Source organism: Eurosta solidaginis, chromosome 1, assembly GCF_040869045.1.
Source record: "Eurosta solidaginis isolate ZX-2024a chromosome 1, ASM4086904v1, whole genome shotgun sequence".
Taxonomy (NCBI): Eukaryota; Metazoa; Arthropoda; class Insecta; order Diptera; family Tephritidae; genus Eurosta; species Eurosta solidaginis.
Genome location: NC_090319.1, coordinates 346,943,387 through 346,960,559, shown reverse-complemented (window position 1 = coordinate 346,960,559; position 17,173 = coordinate 346,943,387). Strand labels below are relative to the sequence as shown.

Here is a 17,173-nt window from a genome sequence, read left to right as displayed (position 1 = left end):
TGAAAAAGTTCTGCAGGGCGAAATCAAAAGCCCTTGGAATTTTGGCATGAATACTGTTCCTAGTATTACATATATAAATAAATTAGCGGTACCCGACAGATGATGCTCTGGGTCACCCTGGTCCACATTTTGGTCGATATCTCGAAAAAGCCTTCACATATACAACTAATTTGATACCCATATCGTACAAACACATTCTTGAGTCACCCCTGGTCCACCTTTATGGCGATATCCCGAAATGGCGTCCACCTATAGAACTATGGCCCACTCCCTTTTAAACTACTCTTTAATACCTTCCATTTGATACCCATGTCATATAAACACATTCCAGGGTTACACTAGGTTAATTTTCCTCCATGGTTATTTTCCATTATTTTGTCTCCAAAGCTCTCAGCTGAGTATGTAATGTTCGGCTACACCCGAACTTAGCTTTCCTTACTTGTTAATATACAAAGCTATTCGATGGTGAACAGAGATAAGATATTTAACAATATAAATTACTTGTATAGAAAAACAAGGGGTTTAGACAATAAAATGATGACTAACATCTTGTTTATTCAAAAGTTAGAAGACTCATACTGCGAAGGTAAAAATGGGGAAAAAGAAAAGCTTGCAAGTTTATAAAGTGTAAGCAATGACACAATGATAGGCATAATTATGAAAACTAAATGTAAGTGAGGACTAACCAAGGTTCGGTAAAGCAAGCTAAGCGAAAGTCATCTTAAACTAAAAATAACTGCGAGAGGTTTGTGAAAAAATTTATGGAAAGACGATGTAGGTGTTTATTGTATACCCTTCATGCAAATAATTCGGTTATAGTTAAAAAATAAATGTAAGGCGCGATAACCTCCCAAGAGATCTAAGGCCGAGCTTCTCTTCCAATTTGCGTCGTGCTCCTCTTGATTTTCCCTACAAATTGAATCGGTTGAGCCGTTCTGTAGGTATTACAGCTCAAAAGTACCTATTACCGTTATTTTACACGCATTTTTCACAACTTTAACACCTTGGCACGCCCACAATTTTTCAAACATGGAATTTCTAAAAATGAGGTTGTACTTGTGTAGATAAAGTGTATATCTATGCAAAATTTCATCAAAATCTGAGGGGGTCGGGTTCAAAATGTGCCTTTTTTATAGGTTTTGATATGAAGTTCATCATTTATATTACAAAACTATATCCACACTGAAACTTTTATAAATCGAAAAGAAAAAAATAAAATAAAATTATTTATTTTAAATGTTTAAAGAAGTTTAATTGTCTCCTTAATAAATAAAGTTTGAATTTAAACTTTTCTCAGTGCTACAATAATTTTGAAAAATTGGTTGTTGTTAATTTGTTAGTGTAAAATTGAATATCATACCGAATACTTGGCTTCATACGGAAGTGATTTTCTTTGTACTTTCATAAGAAATTCGGGCACTCTCATATGAATCGAATTTATATGTGAGGCCATGAAAATTTTGTTTATTTTCAAAGTGTGAATTTGTGTCTGTACCTATTCTTCAGTGCAAAGCAAAAACCGAAGTGCTATAAGTGTATAGGGGTTGAGCAGCTCTGGTTATAAGGCCGCGAAAAAAGCTAAAACTTATGAAAACTCAAAAAATTGAAACTTATTCGTCGTTTTTATATGGACTACTATATTCACGATTTACTAAACTGTTATTAGTCCCTCCTTGCTAACGTATTTACCGATAAGATAAAAAAACGAACAACTATTTAGAGGTAAAGCTCAAATACCTCCAGCTGTGCAACACGAATACTCGTGCCCTTTGTTGGTTTTGCAAGAGGTAATCGTTTCTCAATGGAGTCTGCGAATCATTGATAGAAGTCATTAAGCTCAGCATTTTGTGGTATTACAAAATAACGTTCGCGTGAAAACAACTGCACAGTTTGATCACTTTTTTTAAAAACCGAACAACAACTATACCTACTAGACTGGGTCGATTTATTAACCAATATCACGCCATCGTTTTTCGATATGATTTAAAAAAAAAATAAATGTAAGGCGCGATAACCTCCGAAGAGATCTAAGGCCGAGCTTCTCTTCCAATTTGCGTCGTGCTCCTCTTGATTTTCCCTAAAAATGGGCTGGACGGGACCTACATATTTTATGCCGACTCTGAACGGCATCTGCAAGGCAGATGAGTTTTCACTGAGACCTTTTCATGGCAGAAATACTCCCGGAGCGCTTGCCAAACACTGCCGAGGGGCGACCCGGCTTAGAACAATTTTCTTCTAATTGAAAAACCTTATTTCTAAAATTTTGATGTTGTTTTATCCAGGGTGTGAACCCAGGGCATACGGTGTGGTAGGCGGAGGACGCTATCATCACACCACGGTGGCCACCGGTATGATTTAGACTCAGGAAAAAAAGTTCCACTACGCATACCCAAAACAATAGTTTTCGAGCCTGCGAAAAAAAAATGGCGAAAGGGTAAATTTTTCGAACAAAACACTCCCCAAAACCAAAAAATATTTTTTTGTAACTGTTATCGCCAACGTTTTTACAAGAGTTTTTTGAAAAAAAAAAAAAATAGTGTTTTGGGTTTTGGGGAGTGTTTTGAGTATACGTTGTGGAACCTTTTTTCCTGAGTCCAAATCCTATCGAACAATCGATGGCGCGATATCGGTTAACTTTCGTCCATACAAATCGACCCAGGTTAATACCTAAACTTCTAAAAAAAAGTGTTTATCACAAATAATAAAATTTTTACATGCATAGATACATACATCCCTCATTTTAGTTAGAATATTTACGTACGTATGTATCTCTCCTTATACCAATTCCTAGCGCAATTTGATATTTCCTTATATTTATGACGTTTTAAGCAAAATATCAAAACGCTGTCATCTCCTTCACAATAAGCACCACTCATTAATTTTTATTGCTCACATAAAACGAGAAAAAGTCTTTGACATGTACCAGTGGTGCACAACAAAAGCAAATTTTTTTTGTAGTGGTATGTGTTTACATGGAGAATGTTTGAGCGTAGACTTCACGCATGAGATGTTTACTGCTTTAAGCACAAGCTAAATCTGCAGACATTGGTGCGTTATCGGTAACCGTATCGGTAACCTTATAATAGCTGATTCGACCAACCTTATGGGAATCAATGCAATCGATTACTGGTGCCACTAAGGTCGTAACCGTATCGTAGCCAACCAATTGGTTTTTGGTTTTCCGCCGTAACGATAAGCAGCTGATTACGTTAGGGATACGACTACAGCGATACGACAAACGGCACCAATGACTCCGCTTTAAAATTGACAGATTACTGAATCTCTGTTGCAGCGCTTACACAACATGTAGGTGAACGCCGCATACTTTTCCGAAGCTCTACGAAACTCTCGAGTGTATCACTGATATATACACATACATGTGTATCTTATTAGGCACATCTCACCATACATTAGTGAACTTTCAAATCTCGAAAAAGCAATAAAATGTCACAAATCATTTTATGTAGTATACAGTTCTAGGAAATACAATTCAAAGCTCATCATGAAAATGTTCTGTCGCTGTCACATAATTTGTCGCAACACAACTTTATCAGAACAAGATCTGTTGGGATTGGTATTTTACACTTTTTTTAGTAGGTAACTAAATACTTGTCTTTTGTTGAACGAAGAGTGATTGGGCGCCAATTGGCTGTAAATACTTATGCGGCAGTTACCCACCGACGTGTGCCGTACGTACGGACGTTTGTCGTACGAAGCACGTTTGACCGAACTCTCAAGCCCGTAGGAATCAATGTATGCGTCTGTGTACATGTACATAACATATTTGTGTGTGTATTGTTTACAACAAAGCACTGTTGCCATTGGCCAGTTTGCATGCATGCTTATGGAAACATCAACTTTTTCCAATTTAATTTTTGATATTGTAAAAGGCCGGAATACATATTAAATATGTATAAATAGATTACATATTTATAATCAACACTTTTACATAATTATTTCCAATTATTTTCACAAGTTTTCACACTTTAATTAGGTGTTTTTGCATAAAATGTGCAAACGGTCAAAAATTAGCGCACAAAAGTTTACTAGGCAACTCTGTCTAGTGAGAGAGCGATCAGCTGACACGTTCTTACGGAAAAAATCAAAATTGTTTTGATTTCTACGTTCCGGGCTACGTACGTACGGGCGTTGCACGTCGGTGAGTTTTCGTTTACATTGCACACTCATAAGATAGGTCGTGTCAGCTGACACGTTTTTTCTACGTACGTTCGTGGGTAACTGCCGCATTAGACAGTTTTCGGAATATTTTGAGTATTGAAAATTGTTTTGACGTAGAATACATCTTACTCGAAGCATATGACGACATACAAATATTGTTGTAGTTATCATATTGGCGGCCACCGTGGTGTGATGGGTAGCGTGCTCCGCCTATCACACCGTATGCCCTGGGTTCAACTCCCGGGCAAAGCAACATCAAAATTTTAGAAATAAGATTTTTCAATTAGAAGAAAATTTTTCTAAGCGGGGTCGCCACTCGGCAGTGTTTGGCAAGCACTCCGGGTGTATTTCTGCCATGAAAAGCTCTCAGTGAAAACTCATCTGCTTTGCAGATGCCGTTCGGACTCGGCATAAAACATGTAGGTCCCGTCCGGCCAATTTGTAGGGAAAATCAAGAGGAGCACGACGCAAATTGGAAGAGAAGCTCGGCCTTAGATCTCTTCGGAGGTTATCGCGCCTTACATTTATTTATTTTTTTTTATCATATTTGGGTTAATTTATGAGAATTTCTTTTTAATTTGTTATTCTTCACTTACTTAATTGGCGCTTAACGGTTGAAACCGTTTTGGCCGGCCAACTAATCGCGCTTAACACCAAGGAGTTTAAATCGTTTTCCACCAGGTCCTTCCAGCGGAGCCGCATTCTTTTTTCCGCTTCCGTCGGAGGGTTCGGATAAGAATACCTCCGTGGGGCGGAACATCATCTTTCATTGGCATAACATGGCGTAGCCGCTGGGCTTTAATTCGCTGTCTTTGTGAAGCTCGTACACCTCATCATTAAATCTTCTTTGGTACTTGCCATCGCCGAGGCGTAGAGTTCCGAAAATCTTTCTAAGAACTTTTCTCCCGAATACTCCCAGACCGTCTTGAAGCTTCGCTGGCTTTCAAGGCTGACGTTGTTTCTTGTGTTCACGCTGGCTTCCAAATAAACGCGGTAGGTATTTTACTATTTTAAAATTTTGGCTGCCAACAATGGCATGGTTGTCGAAAGTTCGACGACTCTTTGCTTGATAACAGCACGTACTTAATTTTGCTAAATTCACTAACACACCAATCTTTCCGCTTCATTTTCGAGTTTGAAGTAAGCAGAACTTACGGCACGAGCGCTCAGGCCAATGATATCGATATCATCAAGATGCGCCAGTAATTGCACGCTCTTATAGAATGTTGTTCCAAAGCGGATAGGTTCTGCAGCTTATACTATTTTATACAGCATCAAATTAAAGGCATCGCATGATAGGGGTACCCTTGTCTGAAACCTCGTTTCGAATTGTTCGGAAAGGTCATTTCTTATTTCGACTGAGCTGAAAGTGCTGCTCATGGTCTCATTTTGTACAGTCGTAGTTATAAGTTTTGCGGAGAAACCAAATTCAGATAGATTTAAAATGGACTAAGAGGTGATGTATATAAATTCAATTCATATAGTGCAAATTTGGTAAGATGGTAAATATACTGAGTCGAAAGCCATAAGGTCTAATCAGGCGATTCACGGTGGGCTTCAACCTTTCGCACAAACGCTTGAGAGGATCTTATATGCCATATTAAGAAGGCTAATTTCGCTATAGTTGGCGTAGTTTGCAGAATCGGCCTTCTTGTAGACTAGGGAAAGTACACTCATGTATATTCCAATCGTTAGGCGTGCACTTGTCCGACCATGTTTTGCATAAAAGTTGATGCATGCGCTTAACCAACTCCACTTCGTATTTGAATACCGCCGCAGGCAATCAATCAGCGCCCATAGCTTGTTATTTTATAATCTGGTTATTGGTGTTCTGACTTCTTCATAGTCAGGTGGTGGAACATTAATTCGATCATCTTCGTTTGCGGGCTTGCGGTCATCATCTTTCCTGAGTGTTTCAGCGCTTTCATCAGAGAAGTGTTCCCCCCATAATTTAAGCACTCTCTGAACATCGGTTACAAGGGTGTCTTTTTTGTTTTTAACGAGTTTGCCTAGCCCTTGAAACCTTCTGTGTTTGCTAATCTTTACTTAATATAAAATTTAGCGTCTGAAATCGTAAGAGCACAGCAGCCGATCTATGGTGCGGATTTCCCTAACCCAAGTCATAAAATAGTTTATGTCTGACGCAGAATATCATAGGAATATCTTTTAATAATAATAATTTTTGTAGGTGTGATTTTACGATAAGTTTAAGTCATTTATTTTTACTTACGAACTGAGCTGCCAATGCAATACAATAAGATGAAAACAAACTCACCTGAAAGAGAATAAAGAAATTGCATTAGGTTTTTAAACAAATAGAACGATAGCATAAGTTCAATTCGAATAAAAGATCTGAGAGACTGAATGATATCTATTAGAAGTGGTCTTCAATAAGGACTAAAAGACTGCTTAAAATAAACTCAGTTAATAACTAGAAGTAATTTAATAATTTTACAGAATTTAATAAGAATTGAACGTGTAAATAAATTTTCGCTGACTCCATAGAACAACTCAATTTTCGAAACGAGTGAACAGGTTCATGGACATATAAAATTCCAGTACAAGTAACGGTGAATAGTTGACCTTTGACTATGCAAAAAACAGCGAAAAAGGAATACTCCAACTTTATAGTAGGCATAAGCTTAAAAACGACTTCACACATGAGCCATTGCGTTTAACAAAGCTTAAAAAAAGGTAACAAAATGTTGACTCCTGCTGCGAGGGGGGGGGGGGGGGGGGGGGCGTAAAAGCTAACGCAGCAAACAACAATGAAAACTCTCATAAACTGTCGTGCAATGTTCATTTACATTTTAATTGCCATTGGTTGCTGGCAACTCATAAATGCCATGCGACTCTACGAGACTTTGCATAAAGATCCCATTGTGGGTACTAAAATTCAGACACGAACCCAGACGGTAAGAAGCTAATAATCCAACAACACTAAAGTAACATTTTAACAAGTATGAACGGCAGTGATAATAACTCTTAAATATTTTGGAAAGTTCCAGTAAATGAATGAACGCGAGAAAAAAAGTTATACAAATGGATATTTATGTGACGGGTAAAGCACACGAGTCACTGCTGAAAGGTTTGGAAAATGAGCTGAGCAATTTTTCAAAAATATTAAAAACAACATGAATATCAAGTACTTCTGAAGTTCGATGTGTTAAAGTGACCGTCTAGAAAACTAAAAGTTTAGAGCTAACTAAAGCATGCCCAAGGGATGGATTAAGACCACAACAGATGTAATTTTAACAGTAAGAAATAATTTCGGGCTTCATAAAAAGAACTTTATCTGTTTCTTTTTGGTAACAACCGATACCGAAAAGTTATTGGTTTTATCAGCAAATTATAGATATCGAATTATTATCGTCGAGTTATCTGTTTATTATCGCCTTCTTACCGAAGTGTCAAAAGCTTGTTGCCGTTTTTTTAGTAGCAGTGCTTCGCTTCACCAAATAGATGCGTACACTTACAAATTTTCATCAATATCCTCTAATGGACGTCCGAGGAAACTTGCTGTTTTAGCAGGGTTGGATCAGAGAGATAAGCTTGTTAGAGGCGTTGGCTCCACATTGAAACTGAAAAGATGATTTTTGTTATGTGGGGGCACGGTGCAAGCAAGACAATGATTGAGTATAACGGGTTAGATTCAGGACAAGCAAAAGTATGACCAATTACAGTATCCAGATTGAAGTTGAGCGCGTCTACCCGGTGGAGGTTTCTTTCCTGAACTGCGAGTTCAGGGTATTAAGAGCGGGGTTCAACGGGCAATATCCGGTGTAGTTCGACGACTTTTTTTAGATGTCTGTAAGAGTTTTTTCGTGTCCTTTTTCTTAACACAGCTGAATTCCTGATTGCCGAGTTTCTCCTGAGTGCTTACGGATATGCATATTTATTTCTACAACAGCAACAACATGTATTTTTAAGTCTCTGGGAGGCGGGGCAATTGTTGCCAGTACCTGTTGGGATGTCATCCGCTTCTTATCGGCGTTAAACAGTTTTTAAACGGTTTATTTAACATCGACTTTATTTTAAAATTTCATCGGTATCTGTTTTATAACAAACCGATGAGTTGTTGACTACAAATCGATAACAGGCCGATAAAAAAATGGTAACTTTCTGACAAGAAATTCAAAACTTTACGAATGGAAAGCTGTTTAATAACAAAACGATAAGTTTGTGTTAATATAATGACAACATTTCGATAAATAAACGATAACTTTTCGATAGAACATCGATAACTTTTCGATAACAAATTTATAAAAAGTGATAACATATCGATAAATAAATTATAACTTTTCGATAGTACATCGATAACTTTTCGATAACAAATTTATAAAAAAGTGATAACTTTTTGATACGTAGGTAGTTAGGTAGGTGAAAAGGCTGCGACCCTGGTCGCCCAAGTAGCTATTTAAAGCCGTTTTGATGCCATATAACTCGTCTAAAACCTACGGAATGTTACGGTCAATGTATTACAACCAGCCAGAGTTGTTGATAAAACTTTTTGATAACAAACCAGTTATTTTTATAACAAGTTGATAACTTTTCAATAATATATCGAACTTTTTTTGATATCATAACGATAATTTTTAAGTGTAGTGACTACGCTTACAATTACATACATCCATATTTCCACGTATAGCAAGCATACTACTTCCAAAGTCTACGCTCATGCTTACACTTAGCTTACGCCTAATATAGATTCACTCATCCCGTGAGCACAACAAAAAAACCCGTAAAACTGAAAATGTGCACCAAGTGGGTTAGTGAGATAGGTTTACTGGTCTGTCAAGCTTTATAATCTGTCTACGTCATAATTCTCTAACTCAACGTTATAACAAAATATCTACGAAGTATCCCGTAATGTGAAGAAGTATTGAAGAGACTTCGCTCAGGCCGGAACATATATCTTCTCTGGGTTCCCGGTCATAAAGGGTTGGAAGGTATCAAAAAGGGCGACGAGTTGGCAAAAGGGGGTGCAGCACTCTATGAATCGGTGGTAGACGGCCCTATTCTTTTGCAGGTGTTGCATATGATCCGTCAAGCAGGAATGGCAAAATTTTTAATCCTACGACGTTAGACGCACAAAGTTGCTCATATAAGATAAGACTTAAGTTCCAAGATGAGCATACTAACCGGACCCTGTCCTGGGGGGTCTCATTCTTATAAGTAAGACCTCGTCAGTAAAAGCAGACGTGGGAAGTGCGAGCTGCAGGAATAAACGGTTGGGCACGTTCTGTGTTCATGTACTGGCTTCAGCTCTGAATAGTGTAAAATCTCGAAGCAGCTATTCAGCTTAATCCAAAAAACGTCTGGTATTTTCTAAGAGGATAGAGTTATTTTACCACATGGAGTTAACGAGTGTTAAATTATTGCACAGTGTAATCAACTACTCCTCGTTTATAGGCAAACAAATATGTGAGTATTCACTTTCAAAATATAGTCATAAACATTTGCGAACTCTTAGCATTCACATGTAGTTTCCAGCTGTCAAGGATATGACTTCGAAATTTTTCGCTTACAAGCAATCCTCTACCATCACATTTTATATCCAGGCATACAAACACATACACTTTTCCACATACACAACTGCAATGTGGTCTTATAAAAATGTGCGTGCAGTCACTCAAGAATGCCACATATCCTTAAGCACTTACGCAGTTTTTATTTTCTGTTAAAAATACACCAATTAAAAAGCGTAATTAAAATTTCATAACTTGTTTAAGAGTTATTCGTTGCATTGACTTTAAACACTCATGTGTGGAACATATTTTCTTAAACATATGTACATGTACAAATATACTAGAACTAGAACCACGAACATAATAAATTACGAAAACTAAATGTTTGGGTTTATTTTTTGTGCGGCATATCGACAGGTGTTGCCATATTTTCAATTTTCCCGTCATTGCGGAATTACGCAAAATGAATTAAGTCATCAACTGGTGCTTTCAAGCGAAGATATATGCATACATATATTTGTAAATGCCTATAACATCTTAGTTTATCGTTTACTCTGAGGTGCAATCAATTTGAAACATAAAGACCATGTGTTTTGATGCATAACCGTCATTGCTCATGATGGTGTATGGTGTACTAGAGAATGTGTAAACGTAGGTGTAGTGTGTGGTATTGGTATACTGGATGGAATAATAAAGAATGCGAGAATAACTGTAGTCACTAGAATGTAGAGTGACGTGGGAGCAAGGTACGTTATAGAGTTGATATGAGCGACTTCAAGCGGTAACTCAAGGCAAACATTTCACCTACGTATAAATTAGAATTTTTGAGAATATGCACAATAATTGTGCGTGCAAGCGCTCTAAGAGTTGCATAAACTTTTGTTTTGTTGGAAATAAAGAGCCAGAGATAAATATATGCCAGCAAAATCATGGTTTTTATTACTGAAGTAGTGTTTACATCTTTGTATAATATTTGGTTAGATTTATATGAAGTAATAAAAGGCAAACAAAGAAATAAAATAAAATTATATAAAACAAAATCAAATTAAATTTAAAGAAAAAGTAAGGAAGTCTAAGTTTGGGTGAAACCGAACATTACATACCCAGCTGTACACTTGAAATGCTGTTGTTGTTTGTTTTGTGTGATTAATAGTGTTACACCAATGACCTTGGGCGGGTAATAATGCAATTTTCGTTCAGATATGGGGATTTCCCTACTGTTTATTTTAAAATAAAGATATAGGTTAGGTTAGGTTAGGTGGTAGCTTCCCTGATAGAGGAAGCTCACTTGGACAACATGACGGTCCGTTGTGATACCACATATAATAAACTAAACTAACGGTGACGTAGATATAACTACTTAGAGAATCGTTGGGTAGCAACGATAAAGTTCCGAATGATCCCGATCTCAACCTTGGATAGCTCCTCGGGAGATCCAAGTGAGTCACGACCGAAATACTTTCGCCTAGTTCTGGCAAAAGCTGGGCAGTCAAGCATAAAGTGATTTGGTGATTCCACCTCATCATCCTCCATACAGCTGCAGCAGGATGGAGTTTCCAATATATTGAGACGTACCGCATGGATACCCATGGGACAGTGCCCTGTCAAAACCCCAATGACCATTGATAGGTGAGCCTTAGTGAACCCAATTATTTCAGCAGACCTCCTGCCATCCACTTTCGGCCAGAAAGATCTTGATATCCTACAAGACGTAGTGTCCGCCCAACGTTTGCTGAGCTGACTCGAGGCCCAGCTATGGAAGAGCAATCCACAGGTGGCTAGCGGAATCCCGAAATCCCTACAGCCATCTTCATCCGGTTCAGTTGTACCGATTCGGGCTAAGAGATCCGCTTGACAGTTACCCGGAATATCACTATGGCCCGGGACCCAGATAATCTTAATTGTAAAATAATTCGATGCAATCGCAAGTGTGGTCAGGCACTCCCAGACCACCCTCGATCGCACTGTAGTTGAGCTCAAGGCCTTTATAGCCGCTTGGCTATCAGAGTAGATGTTAAATTCCCTAACCGTTGTAGCGCTGGATAGCATTTCATCCACCGCATCCTTAATCGCAGCAACTTCCGCTTGGAATACACTGCAGTGATCAGCCAACTTAAACTTGCGGCTTACATTTAGTTCTTGACAAAAGACCCCCCCGCCAACCTTTCCGTCCAACTTCGACCCATCCGTGAACAAGTTAACCGGCCCCATGCCCCAGATAATTCCTCTTCTCCACTCCTCCCTCGGGGGAATGACTGGGGTGAAGGTTGTATAGGGAGCGGCCACCGGCATGCAATAGTCCGTCCTGTCCGGGATAAAGTCGAAACTAGTAAGAAGGCTAGAGTTTCCGAAATCAGAAAGCATATAACCCATATCACGAAGCCTGACCAACGACCGGGCCGCGGCTGCCTTTCCCGCAATATCTACTGGATGTGTATTCAGCATGACATTCAGTGCCAAGGTAGGTGTTGTTCACATAGCGCCACTGATACCGATAAGCGCCGTCCGTTGCACTGACACTAGCATTTTGGAGGTGCTCGCCGTGTCCAGTGCTTTCCACCAGACCAGCACCCCATATAGCAGAATCGGTTTGACCACCATCTCATAGAGCCAGTGTACTACTCCTGGCGAGAGCCCCATCTCTTTCCGATAGCCCCCCTGCAGCAGTACAAGGCAACCGCGGCCTTCCTGGCCCTATCTTCCACATTGGGCCTCCAGGACAGCTTCTTGTCCAGAACAATTCCCAAATATTTAACCCTGTCAGTAAGTACCAACGGTACCCCTCCACTCGAAGGAGTTCTGAAGTCGGGTATCTTATATCTCCTTGTAAAAAGAACCAATTCTGTTTTTCCCGGGTTGACCGCCACTCCACATGATTCAGCCCACCTAGCCACAGTATCCAGGTATCCCTGCAGAACATCGCGCAGGGTGCCCAGAAAATTGCCCCTGACTAGGATAGCGAGGTCATCTGCATAGGCAACCACCCGACAGCCATTGGCTTCCAGCTCCACAAGAAGCTCGTTGACTACCACAACCCAGAGCAGAGGAGATAGGACACCTCCCTGTGGCGTGCCCCTGCACACCTTCCTGCTTATTATGGCTCCTCCCCACTCCGCTGCGACAATTCTGCCGCATAGAAGTTTGCTAATAAATTCAACCAGAGCCGCTTCGACTCCTAAACCCACCAGAGCTCTTTCGATTGCCCCCGGTAGAACATTGTTAAAAGCCCCCTCGATGTCTAGAAAGGCACCCAGAGCATACTCTTTATGTTCTAGAGACCCCTCTATTTGCTTTACAATCGAATGGAGAGCCGTTTCCGTCGATCTGCCTTTGCAGTACGCATGCTGTGAAGCCGACAGTAACCCCCCAGGTATCCTTTCTCGTAGGTACAGGTCAATCAGCCGCTCAAACGTCTTAAGAAGAAACGTCGAGAGACTGATTGGCCTGAAATCCTTAGGTGACACATGAGAGCCCCTGCCGGCCTTCGGATTGAAGATGACCCTAACCGTGTGCCACGACTTAGGGATATAGTTAAGCCTGAGGCAGTTAGTGTAGATGATGGCCAACCAGCGGCAGGAAATCCCTAAAGACCTTTGAAGTTGCGCAGGAATGATGCTATCCGGACCGGGTGACTTATAGGGCTTGAACGAATTTATAGCCCAGGATATTTGACTTTCCCGTAGTGGGATGGCAGGCATTTCTGCATGGCCAGCAACCGCCGACCACGCAAGCGAAGATCCCTGCGCAACTGGGACATCGGGAATATGATTGTCCAGTAAAAGTCTCAGGGACTCCTCGCTACTCATCGACCAGTCCCCACCATCATCTCTCAGATCCCCGAGGGGCTGGATTCCTAGAGAGTATTTTTCTAAGCCTCGCGGGTTCATTGCAGCCCTCTACGTTTTCGCAGAAGCTCGCCATGAATCTCGCTTGGCTAACCTTATTTCATATTTATAAATCCCCAGACTCACCTTATAGAGCTCCCAGTCCGAGGGTAGTTTACTCCTCCTGGCTCTATTAAAGAGCCGCCTACTGGACGCTCTTAGGTCGTCAAGGGAATCAGACCACCAGGGCGGCTTGCCCTTCCCCCTGTAAGTTTTCAGTGGGCAGGACTGTTGAAAGGCGCTATTGCTTGCCAAGGTGAAGTTTTCCACCAGACCGTCTATTTCAGATTCGGACAGGTCCGAACCAACGATAGGCGCCTCAGGCAATAGCTCTCCCAACTTCCTACAATACAAGTCCCAGTTGGTACTTTTAGGGTTCCTAAAAGATATTTTACCGGGACGTTCTTCATTCACCGAGAACTGAATATATCGGTGATCAGAGAAAGAGTGCTCGTTGAGAAACCTCCATCCAGATATCCGATCTTCCAGTTCTCTGCTAACCAGGGTGAGGTCCAGGACCTCCTCCCTTACCGAAATAAAGATATAACAGAACAATAAAAATACGATTGGTACGAAACTATTTTTCGCTCAGACTTAACTTATTATTTTCGACTACGACCCTTTTCAAAATCTTTTATATAAAAGTTTTCTAGAAATATTTCCTGCTATAGGGAAAATTTTGGTACCCAATTTTATTAAGATGCGTTAATTTTTCTTCGAGTTATGGCTCCCGAAATATAGAAAATTGCTTAGTCATAAAAGGGCGGTGCCACGACCATTTTTTAAATTTGAAGTTTTTCCTATTTCTTGTTATAAATCCACTTGGGAAGTCAAATACCATTGATATAAAGCTCTTGTTTGCAAAGATATATTTCGTTCATTTTAAATAGCGATGAGTGCCCAGGAACTTACATACCAAATTTCATTAAGATACGTCACAATTTACTCAAGTTATCGTGTTTACGGACGGACGGACGGACGGACATGGCTAAATGAAATTCTTTTTTCGCCCAGATCATTTTGAAGTCTATATCTATCTCGATTAGTTTATGCCGTTACCGGGTACCGTTTTGCGAACAAAATTAATATACTCTGTGAGCTCTGCTTAGCTGAGTATAATAATAATTATAATAAAATAAAAAGAAAAAACAAATTAAATTAAACTAACTTAATTAAATTTAAATTAAATTAAATTAAATAAAATTGGATAAAAAAATAAATAAAATTAAATTAAATCAAATAAATAAAATCAAAAATAAATTAAAATAAAATAATTTAAAATAAAATTAAATAAAATAAAATAAAAAAAATTAATTTTTGGTTCAAAAAAATGATAAAATAAAATAAATAAAAAGTTAATTAAAAACAAAAATTTATTGGTTTATTCACCCAGGACCTAAAGCCGGCAAAACAAAATAAAATAAATAAAATAAATTAAATTTAATTGCAATAAAATGAAATCAAATAAAATAAATGAGAAAATAAACTAAAATAAAATAAAATAAAACAAAATAAAATAGAATAAAATAAAACTAAATTAATTTAGATAAATTTTAGACACATATAATCAAACTTAATTCAACTAAATTAAATAAATCAACAAAAAACAAAATATAATACAACAAAATGAAACGAAAGAAAACGAAATAAAATAAAAAAGAATAAGACAAAGTAAATATAATAAAATAAAACTATGTTAAATAAAATAAAATAAAATTAAATAAATATAAAATAAAATAAAATAAAATAAAATAGCATAAAATAAAATAGAGTAAAATAAATTAACAAAAAACAAAATAAATAAAATAAAATAAAATTATATATTTTTAATATTTAATATATAATAAAATAAAATTAGTTTGATCAAAAGAAATAAAATAAAGCTTAATTAAACCAAATCAGTTAATAGTTTTGGAAAAAATTTAAACAATGTGACATCAGGACGGACAAGGCGACAGCTGTTTCGATTATATCTTGTAAATCTCTTCAAAGTGGGATTTGAACCCGCACTTCTACGATGGTTGAATTGTTACGAACGCATTCAGCCACGTCATGCCTTAGTTGTTGTAAACCTTATTCCAATTGCCTTCTTTTGCATATTTTCTTTATGCACTGGACATACTTCGTATGTTATCATGTGGTAAAGTTATGCGTTGGTAAGGGGGTTTCAAAGAAACTTGGTGTTGTTGCTTTTGTTCTATTTATAGAACTACCGCCTTACCAACGCATAACTTTACCACATGAAAAGAAAAATATTAAACCTTTATGCATTCGAGTTCAACTATGTGTGTTTCAACATTTTAGTAATCGTTCAGCAGAATCGCTGATTTACGATTATTTGATTTTAGGGCCTCATTACCTATTACGAAACGACCGTTCGTTTCGCGCCAGAGACGGATCGCTAGTGCATGTTAAAGGATGGCCACACATCATTTTACAGATTCGTTCGCCTTCATGTTAGACATAACGTAAGGAAATCCCTTTAGGCGACTTGTTCGTCTGAGATATCGTTCGCAATACAGAATGAAACCCTTAACTAATCTGATTCTGAAAATTTAGTGTAACACCATCGGAATATTCGACCAACGAATCAAATATCACAAGATCTAGTGCCTACGTGAACATATTTCGTAGACGAGTAACTTACCAACTCAAAGTCCCTATGGAAAAAAGTGTACCAAAAAAGGCACTGACACGAAATTTGATGGCCGACTCATGAAAATTACGCCTTTCAACTTTCATCTTAGCAAAGAAAAATAAGTTGATATAAACTTGAACGGACGTTTGTTTTTTTTTTTTTTTTTTGATAAGAAACAACAACAGCGTAGGGAACACTACTTACCATATAACTGACTTCTTCCTTTCATATTATAAATATGCTCGTGGTTTAAGTCAGTCGAGGTCGTGATGATTGTATTTAAATTAAAAGTGCACTTCGATATACATAACAGGTATAAATGTAATGGAGCTTAAGTGAAATCAGGTATTGAGGTGAGATTATTGAAAAAATGTAATACAGGTAAGCGCTCGAAAGCAAAGAGTGCAACAGAAACGAAGATCATATTGGAGCCTGGGTTTACACTTTCTGCTCTCACATCTTTTTGACTTATTTGACTTACTTTTTGATCGGAGATTGACCTCATATAACTGCATGCATATATAAACCCATCATATGTGCCCAACTTTATTGACGTTTAATTAAAAAGCAACATTTGCTTGTTTTCTTTAGCTTCGAACGCAACATTTTGTTTGGTTTAGCTTTTTTTTTAATGTGAAGCTACTGATGGCTATATAAGCTTGACGGTGGATTTTTATTTGCCAGATGCTTTTGCTGTTGCTACTGAGTATTTTAAGCAATATAAATTGTTTTGTTCGATGATTGAGAAATTTACAGTGGAAATTATTTGTCTTCATTTATGTATGTACCTATGTACTTACAAATATACAACTATGTACTTCGGAGATGTTAAATGCAATGCATGCGTATGAGCGGCCTGTCAAAATATTGATGCCAGCCTCGATGAACTTATTTATTTTCTTAATCCATTTTGCTGATGTCTTCGCTCTTTGCTGCATTTCGAAATATTTTAATAAAGATCATTATTGTTTTTGTTTGATTGTATTGTTTACATTGATGTATTG

General features: G+C 38.1%; 1 protein-coding gene across 8 annotated transcripts in view; it reads right to left on the bottom strand.

Annotated features, from left to right (window-relative positions):
• Positions 1-17,173, bottom strand: part of LOC137238021 (sterile alpha motif domain-containing protein 5-like) — an 801,561-nt gene that overhangs the window by 308,024 nt on the left and 476,364 nt on the right. Inside the window, exon 3 of one of the 8 annotated variants that reach the window (XM_067762530.1) lies at positions 6,248-6,454. The exons of the other annotated variants lie outside the window; for them this stretch is intronic. Within the exon in view, the coding sequence (XP_067618631.1) occupies positions 6,392-6,454 (63 nt within the window). The 3' untranslated portion in view covers positions 6,248-6,391. Of the gene's footprint in view, positions 1-6,247; positions 6,455-17,173 lie in introns of those variants that run through there. 8 annotated transcript variants of the gene reach the window in all.